This window comes from Mixophyes fleayi, chromosome 3 (assembly GCF_038048845.1).
Source record: "Mixophyes fleayi isolate aMixFle1 chromosome 3, aMixFle1.hap1, whole genome shotgun sequence".
Classification (NCBI taxonomy): domain Eukaryota; kingdom Metazoa; phylum Chordata; class Amphibia; order Anura; family Limnodynastidae; genus Mixophyes; species Mixophyes fleayi.
In genome coordinates this window covers 215,288,947-215,300,626 of record NC_134404.1, presented here as the reverse complement: position 1 = coordinate 215,300,626, position 11,680 = coordinate 215,288,947, and the positions used below count along the sequence as shown (strand labels likewise).

The following is an 11,680-nucleotide window of genomic DNA, read 5'->3' as shown; positions in this document are numbered from 1 at the left end:
CCAGATTAGGAGAAATATCACCCTCACAAACACTTGCACTACAGGACCTGTTAAGCTGCAGATGGAGGTTGTGGATATAGATAAATGGACAAATTGTGTCAAGAAGCTCAATTTGCAACATTTCAATTCATCATGGTTTGAGCAGGAAAACACATAGGCGAGTTTCTCTCAAATGATTCTCTATTTGGTGGAAGTGGGGGCTTAGGGTCCATCGCCATTTTTCTTCAGTAAGACCTAATTTTTTGACTTGTATTTCACATTTATTATAGTATCCAGTAGGCATTTAATATTATTTCTAACCTGTTCTGGTAACCAAGGAAAGGTAAGACCAATGTAACCTCAACATTTTAATTGGATCAGTATAGTAAGAATGTGTATAGTCAAAACGCCAAGCTAGGATTTCCGCAAATGAAAACTATATGCATTCAATTTTACATGGATTTGAATCTGTAAAAGGTATCAATACCTTCTACATAGAAATTTAGAAATCTGCAAAACTACTTTCAAATGAAGGTTGCACTATCTATTAGGGACCAAGCAGTGAATGCCAACTATTTATATCAAATTCTTATTCCTCCTGATTTCAATGATTGTTAATTTTTTATTGTTAATCAGTCCTTTTCCATCCATCAGGCCAGACACAATATAATCCTAATTATTCAGAAAGATTTAGGTTTTAGAAAGTGAAATATTCTGGTATTCATCATCATATGCAGATCTTGGAAGTAGTGAAAACCTAAAATTCATATAACAGGATGCATCAAGTCCCCTTTATTTAGTTCTTCCTTTGCAAGTTTAAGATGGAACATCTCTGCAGAATGAACCTTGTGTTTTGTTTATTTCTAATGCTTACCTATCAGTATTTTATTTTTTTAAAAGAAGAATGGACAAATGTTACATCAAAACGGGTCAGTCCGGTATCCTCCCACACTCCAAAAACATACTAGTAGGTTAATTGGCTGCTATCAAAATTGACCCTAGTGTGTGTGTGTGTGTGTGTGTTAGGGAATTTAGACTGTAAGCTCCAATGGGGACTGATGCGAGTGAGTTCTCTGTACAGCGCTGCAGAATCAGTGGCGTTATATAAATAAATGGTGATGATGATTAGTATACCTCTGCTATGTATAATGCATCCACAAGAACGCCATTTTGGTGACAAGACCTAGTTGCCGGAAGGCATTGGGAGTTATCTGAATGTAAACAATGCCTTTAAGTATATAGTTGCAATTTTAAAATGGGCACCAAACCTGGAATACAAGTTGATCTGAAAACATACCCTGTAACATTTATTTGTAATAATATCATGATTGGTGCGAAGATATTAAATTTACCATAAAGCAGTTAGTTACATAAAATTTACAGGCGTCTTCTGTCAATCAATCACATTAGGCATTGAAAGCTCTCTGCAGACTGCTTACATAAGCTGCCAGCCTGATTCACAAAGTAAAAAAAAGGTTTTCAACATAATAAAAGCATCATCCATATGACGAAAGTGTCATTTGCAAACAGATTACATTGTAATGAGAACTTGGTGTATAACTAGCGGTTTTCAGTTTGGAGATCTGGAGAGGGGAATAGAGCAAATGCCCACTAGGCCACGCTTACTTTAAAAGAGGAGGACAGGTGGTAGTAGGCTGCTGGGAATAACTCAGCAGTGTATACCTATGTTGCTGTGCAGCTGTTTCTTGGGCCTCACTTGTCCGTTAAAGCAGTGATATCAGATGTCACTTCAACGTCTCAAGAGATCAGAAGTCATAGCCCTGGTTATTCTGCAGAAGTTGCTACTGCTCCTTTACTTTCCCATATTATTTTTTATAAGCAGGCATTGGTGGTGTTGCATATCCACATAACATTTACGTTGATACACTCTAGGCAAAAACATGTCGTCCATCCCCTTGCTGAAGATCAATATTTTTTTTTTACCCACAAAACAATAACTTCAGATTTGTGTAATCAATATTTATTGTATCATTCCTTTTCTTCAAGCAGAGCTCATAACCTAATTTATTAGCAAAATTATTTATACACTGTCCCATTTTAAGTGCCAATTTGTTCTTTTTCAATGCATGATAACACATACATGTTCAATATTTGCATACAATTATACAGTGCCTTAAAGAAAAAGCGCAACAATCTCTGTTCTAAAACCGTGTCATGACTTACTAAATTAAAAACAAAAAAAACCTTGCTTTAAAATAGTAAAATCCCCGAAAACAAATAAAAAAACAAAACAAAACTACTACGTGGAAACTTTATTCTTTGTAGTATCTTGCTTGCTGCATGATGGTAGAAAGATTTATACTTTTTCTTACAATAACTGTTGCTTATCAATATACTTGTAAAGTGATTTGAATTTGTAAATTGGAAAGGTCACCATAATTGTTTTTGAATACCAGTTTTAAAGATACACAAAATCTACTTACAACTCACATAAGTTTTAATCTTAAAATACTGTGCAAAATATTTTACGCATGTTGAAAGTCATCAAACTTCTGCCTTGTTTTGTTCTTTAAGTTAATTCATATAAATGGAAATCATTACAGGCAAAGTTAACTACATGATCACTATGGTAATTAGAGTGAGATTGTCATGGCTTTATTTGTGCATTGAATGCGTCTGTGTTTATTTTTGCCATTTAGTTTTTCTTTCTTTTAACAGACACACCATTAAGGGATTGATCATACAACATATAAGCTCTGAAAATGGATAAAATGCAGGAAAAATAATGCACGCAATAGCGATACAATTTTAAAGCGTTTTCATGTTTTTTCTCCAATAGAATCTATTGTGTTGGTTGTACATGTTTACACAAATAAATAAATAGGTCCTGCTGGTTCTAAAATTTTAAATTTAGGATTAACATTTTAGAATGCAATGGTGGGAACGAGCCCAACAGAAACCTTGTTTCCTATTTTTAATCCTAATTTTAGGCGTTCATTAGCACTAATAGCGCATTAACACATGATAGGTGTGAACGAGCCCTTAAAGTTCCCAACATAATATTTGTTTTGATGATTCTATCTGTTCTACCCACATTTGGAAGCAGATATGGGTTTATTTCCAAATACATCACATTGAAATTTTCAATTTTGGTGGCACTATATTAGTTTAGAATTATTATTTAAACAAAGCACCCAATAAAAGAAAAGATCAGTGCGCTCCAGTAGTACAATACAAAAATAACAATCATGAATTATTTGATTTGTTTTAAATGAAGAGGTGTTAAAATGGTTAATTTAAATCAAAACTAAAAATTTAATTTTGGGTGAAATCAGGTGACCTAAAATAATATGCAATTATTTTTTTTTTCTTATTACTGCCGTTTTGACCTTCACACACATCAATAAACCTGCCGAATCGCCAAACCTACCTAACAGACAATCCTCCCTCCTGCTCCAGTGTGACTTGTAAGGGTTGCCAAAGCCCTTCCCACATGAAAATTTCATTCACATGAATGGGAAGTACATCAGAAAGGGGTTTTACCAACCCAAACAAGGTCCACCCAAAACGTAAGATATACGTGATGACCTGCCAGATGCACAGAGTACTAGAAAGTAAACATTTGCATTTTAGGTTACCTAATTCAACCCAAAATCATATTTTTAGCTTTAGTTAAGTGAGAAAAATACTTTGGATTAACAATGACCTCATTTTGCACTCTTCTGGTTAAAGGGATTAATATGTATCAAATTTTTTTTGACCAGGTCAAAATATATATAAAAATCGCTATTAAACAAAGTTTGACCCCTTTTCTCCAACCAGAACAAAACTGGTAATAAAAAAAAGCAAATGGCTTAAAATATCAAATTTATTCTTAAAATATCTAAATTTACTTTGATGGAAAATGATTTGTTTTCTTTTATAAGTGCTTAATCAATGAGGACAAGTTTTGTATTAAATAGAAATTAGAGTACTATGCCCAAATACTTAAACAGGACAGAAAAAATACACTTTGCTGGCATAGATTTACATTCACCCGTCACATTTCCCACATAGAGGAAACTGTAAATACTATTTACAAGTTTTAGTAACACAATTCAAGAAAAAAAAATGATGCAATTGTTTTTTTTTTTGAATTAGAAAAAGAAGCTATTTTTTTCACAGAATATTTCCTATAAAAAGATATATAACAAAAGTAGTAATACCTATAAAATGGCTATTACTAAAACAAAGCTTTCGTCAATAGGCCTCTAGTACTTTAAACGAAGAGAATGGCTTCACAAAATGGTAGTCTAAATTCCCACAGTGAGGGCACTGTTGAACGTTGCTGTATTCTGAAAAATACCGCATCCCAATGCGTACGTCAATGACTGGCTTCCCACAGTGCTTGCAATTCAGTCGGGCCTGCGATACACAAATTAAGACAATAAATTAAATTGAACTTTAAATGAATTGAAAATATGAAGAATTAAAAAAAAAATCAATAAAATTAAAAGTGAAGTCAAGGTTAGTATATGGAGACAGAGTAGCGTGAAACAGTTGGTTAATACCCATGTCGTCAAAATTTCTCCCTACTAATGAATATAGAACAAAAAAACTTGAAAGGGTTGTGTAGATAAATTAAAAATCCTGCAATGTAAACTCATGACCACCTAATAATGGTCTTATCTTACATTGTACTTACCCATCAGGCAATCCAGCACTAAAGAAGCAGTGTATGATACTGTACACAGCTTGGCTCCCTGCTGCAAGCCTGCATGGTAACAGTATACACTGTTAGAGGCAGGAGAGCTGCATGGTCACGCAGGTCTTCACATCCATCAAATCAATCACCATGTAGGCTTGAATCTGTACACCGATCATCAGCGCTGGTCCACTGAATAGGCAAATACAAATATAAAATAATGGGGGGAGGGGGCCTTAATTTAACTGCACAACCCAATTTTGTTAAATGAATATTAAAAAACAAAAGTAATCACAGGGGATTTAAAACTATTCTGGCATAACGTGAGATAGTTAAAATACTTATTTCTAGGGCTGGTTTGCAAACCCAGTGGATTTATCAATATACCTGCATCTAATAAAGTCAGCACCACCGGTAGAACTTGTACCAGTGTGGTCCCTGCCTGGTGTAATGTTCCTGGAAACGGTACTATGATTGAGGCACTGTGGCACCCGTTCAAGGCCATTTTCAGTGGCTTCAACCCTCCAATCATTGCAAGTTCCAGGAAATAGCAGCACATGCGTCCGTTCAAGTGGCAATTGTTATGTAAGACACATGCTTACGTGGGAGGAAAATCCACCACACCTCTACCTTAATGGAGAAACTCCAATTTTGAATCGGGTTCTTCTTTAATCAGACTTGTGTTATCTATGGATATGATTTAAAGTGGTTGACTTTTTGTTAGTAAAAGTATAAGTATGTGAACCTTTAGAACCAAGACCCATTTGTTGGCTTTATTTTATTTTTAATCATGGCACAATACCAGTTTCATGTTGCATTGATGCTTTGTCTATGCGAATATAAAAAGGTGTAAAACCATAGGGACAAAATGGTCATATGACCGTAAGTCTTAGTCCCAACAACTCATGCTGAATTTAAATCACAGACATAAAATTCTAAAGTTTAGTACACACTGGTGGTAGCAGCTGCTATTATTGCTGCATGCCTTATTTATGGTAAGCAAATACATCTCTATTTAAAAAGACTGTCAAATTGTGATTTGATGAGAATAGCCAAGACAACACTTTTTTTTTTACTCCATGTCACCACCATTATTAATAATTCTTCTTTATTTCTATAGTGCTTTTCTCCCTATATCATTATACATTATTGCATATACGAACAGTGTATTGCCATATCCCAATTAAGCAACAAAAGAGCTGTGGATCTCTATATGTTTAGGATTGATGTCATGCTATTCACAGGTGGATGCATTGACAATCTTCTGTACAGTGTTCATTCTAGATCATTATTTGTCCGAAGGAAACAATCACAATTGATGTTCCAAAGTGTACACTGTGCTCCTGATGAATTTGTTGATAATCAACTGTTTCCTCAAAGATCATGAGCACCTCCCTTTTCATGTTATAACTGTTAATATAATTATAAATCAGGCTATAAAATTACACAAAAGTGTAATAGGCATACATAATTCTGACATGCTTACATTATTCAGGTGAAAAACATAACGGAAGGGTGGAGGAGGAAAAAAAAATAAGAGGTGGTTAAGAAAGAAGGCATAGGCTTGTGCTTTTTCTGCAAGTCCTAGTCAGTCAGGATTGGGTCTAATTAATTGAGCTCCACAGCCCCCAAAACAGATATGAAACCACACACATAATGTAAAAAAGTGCACTCATGGATAACCATACCCCAGAGTCTTTTCCATGAGTGTAATAAACCATAAAAAATTATATATAAATTTTATTTTTTTTACACACATACATACGCACACAGTTTTTAATTTACATTTACAGGAAATTGTGAGTTTTATAAAAAAAAAATGCAAATGAGAAAATATTATGGCCACAACTGTATATATTAATTGAGATGTGAAGTATGCAACTGAAAGGCAGGGTCTAGTTTTCGCCAAGTACAATATTACTAATCAGTATCACTTTCTCCTTATCTGTTCACAGAATATTCCTCAATTAGTCTAATAATATTAAGGCGGTTATTGGGAAACGTTCAATGAGCAACAATTTTCTTTATTTGGAGAGAAGTGGTTTCTTTTTTAGTATCCTTTATCAACTTCCCCATGTTTTCTGGTGGTTGATTTGAGAAGCCTGTCTTAATAAATTAACCCATTACTCCAGGAGTCTTTGAAACATCCCTGGGAGCGTTGCATGCCATGTGCTTTTAATATTTGCTGGATGACATTTGGGCAAGACCAACGATGGCATAAAATTTTTATTTTGTTTTAATTTTTTTTTTTTATTTGCACAGTGATGGAGGTCAATGTCTTTGGCAATGGTTTTAATCTCTTTCAAGGCTCACAAACAACCCACTACACACTTTAGTAGTCATGTGTGTCTTGACTGGGACATGAGACACTTCTACCTGTAATCTGCAAATAAAGACCAAATGGCCATTCTAGCACACATTATAATGAGGTTATTGTTAAATGGCACCTTTTTAAAATTGCCTATTTGTTGACATACATTTTATGTAATTGTGTTCCAAGCATATACTACAGAACTTTTGAGAAAAAAATATTTTATAGCATTACTCCTAATACTTCACAGCTACCATTTTCTGGCAGTGTCAAGTGTTACTCAGCAAAATGTTTCTCTTCCCTTTTATTTTTTGTTTTATTTATTTTTAAATAATATTTGGATCAAGACAAATGGCGCACAGATAATCATAAAGGGCCCACAATCTGTTTCTTAACACTCTACATGTTATTTAACACAGACAGGTCATAAACGGGTTTGCCAACTTAATTGTAGTTTATACTGTCATTAGGAAATATGCATGACGCACAAAGCAGACTGACGGCTGCATCATTTTAAATTAGCATACGGACAGGAAAGTCAATAAAACTTAGAGCATCAAACATAGCATGATGCAAGCATAGCATGATGCAAACATACATTCCCTACAAAGAAGAAGTGCTTATTCTACCATAAATGTGAATCTTTAACATATAAACTATGGTAATATGGATATACTTCATCAGTGTGGCAAACCTAGAACATTTTTTGCCATACTGTGTACATTAAATATTTATGTGTACACTAGACTCCACTTTACCCATGTACCCCAATGCAGCTTCACACGCAATTATAATTCCTCACATGTAATACTTCTTATTCCCCTTCAGCCTTCACAGCGTCATAGCCCAGGATATTCCACCTTCAGGTCCCCATGGCCCACTGCAGCCAGCCCCACTCTCAACAGGCGAGTGCCACACACAGAAATAAGTACAATTTAGTATAGCACAGTAATTCGCTTCACAATGTTATCTATTGTAAAAACTACTGAAGTCTGATCTGCTGGATTTCGGTAGGAATGACAAACTTGAGCTGTGAAGGCAATCACCCAAACACCTTGTTTCAAGAATAAGCAAAAGTCGCTCTCACTAAAACTTTCAAAATAATATTACTCAATACAAACCTGACAGCATGGGGAGGCTGCCAAAATATCATAAGTATACATGGTTCCCAGTTGATGCCAGCTTCCATCCCATCGAGATTTGCATTTGATGCAGATGATTTTGTGAACACCTTCTAAACAGTCCACACAAACAGCATACAAGTGCATAAGCCTTCCTAAAGGTGAGAATAGAACAATGATCAAGAGGCACAGAAAGGCAGCAGACTCTGAAACAACACCTACAGTTGAGTTTATGCAACAAACAAATGTACACTTAAATGTCAGAATTATGTGTTAGAGCTCCACTCAGTGGTCATATGGGTTAAATAATTTTTATGTAAAAATGCATTGCAAATATTGACTACATTGCTTAAAAATTGTCTCAATTATTAAATTGTACATTTATAGAGGTGTTTTTGCCAAAAGGTGTAAACTCTGTTACCTGACCCAACTAAATGTACTCCCTAAACATCCACCTTCTGTTTCGGACAAGAAAATTGGTTTGAAACAGTTCCACATGGGACTATGTAACAGTCAAATCATATGAAAAGATATTTCCGAACAAAACATTTTTTTAAAATAGAAACTTTCCCTATCAAACTAGCAGAACTGTGGGGGTCCTAAGACACTTGCAGTTCAGAGGCACCCGTCCATACTCCAAGTGCTGTATGTGGTGCCCTGCGGACACAGAGGGGCAGTGTAAACAGTGTTGATCTAAAAAAGGGTATAGTAGATGTGTCAAGCGGTTCTTATCCGCCATCAAATTCTATGTTTCTATGTATTGATCTGTAACCCAGATGTGATGGCAGCTCTGTAAAATTGGTATGTTGATTCTTTGTTAATAATTGTTATTATTGACTATTGTTGTCTATTAAGTAAGGTATAAAGAATACTTTAAAAATAAATAAGGTACTTTTTTCCTTTAGAAAGAGCGCCGTTTGTAATGGAGTACTTCCAGGTTGACAATTATATAAGCAGCTGGTTTGGAGCACAATGGGGTGAGTTCTCTCAAGCTCTGGCAGTGCCAGGCATTGAGGATGGGATTGTGTTAAAAAAAAAAATAATCAAGTCCAACTGTCAGCAGTGAGGTCTATAGTAACTAGGCTTTTTAATATCATGGATACTTACCACTGGAACTAGGTAACCTCTGATTGATATTTAGCATTTTCTTTGGCACATAGCCCAGTAGCAATGTGACAACCACCATTATACGGTTATACTTATTGCTGAAATACATTATCATTATGCACACTCAGCATCCAGCTTTGGGAGCCATTTAGCATATCCCAAGAAAAACTTGAATACTCCACACGTGGATGTCTGTGACAATTATTCAGCACCACGGCTAAAACAAGAGTCAAATGGCAATTTAAAGTAACTGAATATCTCTGAAGAGTTATACATGGACACAAGATGATTATACCTGGGGAAGACAAACAGCAACATAAACTGGACCACATGGTTGACCTGGTAGACTTAAAACATGCTAAAGAATGTAGCAAACTATTCAAAATATAAAATATATTAATGACGAAACTTTTATAGCAGTATGGGCATTTTCAAGTCAGAGCTGCTTAGGAAATACATAGACCACATGCTTTAGAAATTGAAACAGAGATAGGGTATGTGAAATTATAAAATTGTGGCATTTTATTAAACAAATATTTTACCTTGAAGGTGGCAAGGTACATCATAGTCAATCTCATCATGCCTTGATGGACTGAGAAATAACGTTCCATCCACCAGAGGGAACTGCTCAAATACAGGGAGCACCCGGTGGCATAATGCACAGTTGACCACATTTCTGTGACTAGCACTGAGAGCGGATAGGATAAATTTTCGTAGGTCCTCCCCCTGCCCAACTTGCGCATCATCTTCCATACGCACATGGAAAGTGTTCAATTTATGCCGTGGTATATGCGCTAATAGTTCAGAAAGGTCAAGTCTTCTGAGAAATTGTACTGGAGCATCCAAACGCCCTGACCTGTGAGCCTGCAATCCAGAAACACTGTAGTCAAAGTGCGTGTTCCTAAGCACACCTCCGGTGGCCATACTTTTCTTGTGGGGCTCCAAATGAATTGCATTCTTTAAAAATTCCCCTAGGTATCTAGAACTGCGGGGAACATTAAAGTGAGAAGGGGAAAGGATAGGATAGCCAGCAGGAGGAGACTGGCCAGGAGAAATACATGGAGAACGTAACCCTAGTGAACCTCCACTGACACCCTTTTCTAGGGAGTTTTGCCTGTCCACTGAATGTCTACGAGGGGGGTCAAAGCTCAATGATTTCTGAGGCTTTGTTGTACCACGGCACTTCTTCACTTCATCGGAAGACTCAGACATGGATCTACCAGTGGGCTTATCTGGGCCACATTTTTTCTTCTTTTCATCCTGCATTCGTTTTACCTGGTACCAATCTGTATCTTTCTTTAAATGGCCCTGACCACAACGGCATGAGCAAAACCGAAAAGCCAGGTCATATCCTTTCTTAGTCCACATGTTCTGCCGGCACTGTTTCTCATTCCAACTGCGCGCTCTGCCAATACAGTTGAACTGGACAAGAATGCTACTTTCCCATTCATAAAAGCATTGCAGATGCATCCAAGTACCGTACGGACAGTGCTCATTGTTACAGAGGACTTTCTGGTAGTCATCTTTCTCCAACTCAATTGGTCTACTTAGACTACAAATAAGTGGAGTGGCACAAGCTGCTTCTGCAAAAAAACAAAAAAAACAAACATAAATGTATATTTGGTCTAAAAAAAAAAAAGTAGAAATTGAAAAAGCAACAATGATAAGAAATAACGCTTTATACAGTGATCTAAAGCACACCTTTCAATGAAGAAATCAAAATACATTACTTTGAGCATTTTGGTTGCAAACCACATCACAGTGTAAGTATTGCAGATATCCAAACCAGACCACAGACTCATACAGCCTAGTATGGCATTTATAGGTTGTCACTCCCTACTAATTGGTCATCAAGTGAGATATCCGAAAGAGAGCTGGGACCAACTATAAGGGTCCCATACATTAGACCCCACTGTTATCCAAGTTCCATAAGGCGAGTTTAATATAAAAATATTCCAGAGTGAAATTCTTCTTACTTCCTAACATTTGCAGCTTACATCTCTCCGACGCATTCTACTGTGCCTGATTTTTGCAAGATACAAGAGTTATATATGGAATAGAGAAAAACTGAATAATTCGACAGACTGGTGTCTCCCAGGAACATGGTCTAATAAAAATCTGTAGTGAAAAATGCTCTAAAAAAGGTATATTATTTACTGGTCTATTTATTTAGAATCTGGCAAGAAATAGATATGAGCCCTTCCTCCAATTACAAATTAGGATGATATTCATATGCTATTTAGAGCACAAGTGATCTGTAATTATAAAGACAAATAGATAATAGGTGGTATCGAACATATCTCTATTTGAAAAAGATTAATGCTAACAATTACAAAGCTGTTAGTCAATTTATATTCCCTATTTAAATACTTTAAACACAGATCAGATATCAATGGTCTACACAAATACATGTTGGGTGTTTAATTGTCACAATCTACCAAAGATTTCAGTATATGTATAATGTTATTTAAGATTCACATATTTTTTTGGATAACTAGTTAGTCACACTAATCAAAG

The 11,680-nt window shown here is 35.8% G+C and overlaps 1 protein-coding gene across 4 annotated transcripts in view; it reads right to left on the bottom strand.

Annotated features, from left to right (window-relative positions):
- Positions 1 to 698: 698 nt before the first annotated feature.
- The window catches only part of HECA (hdc homolog, cell cycle regulator), a 35,190-nt gene continuing 24,208 nt past the window's right edge, over positions 699 to 11,680 (bottom strand). For 2 of the 4 annotated variants that reach the window (XM_075203113.1, XM_075203115.1), the window contains exons 2-4: positions 9,706 to 10,746; positions 8,057 to 8,211; positions 699 to 4,344 (exon numbers count right to left, since the gene is read on the bottom strand). In XM_075203113.1, coding sequence (XP_075059214.1) covers positions 4,180 to 4,344; positions 8,057 to 8,211; positions 9,706 to 10,746 — 1,361 coding nt within the window. In that variant the 3' untranslated portion in view covers positions 699 to 4,179. Of the gene's footprint in view, positions 4,345 to 4,624; positions 4,817 to 8,056; positions 8,212 to 8,255; positions 9,459 to 9,705; positions 10,747 to 11,680 lie in introns of those variants that run through there. The other 2 variants (XR_012689691.1, XM_075203114.1) reach the window with 2 other exon arrangements.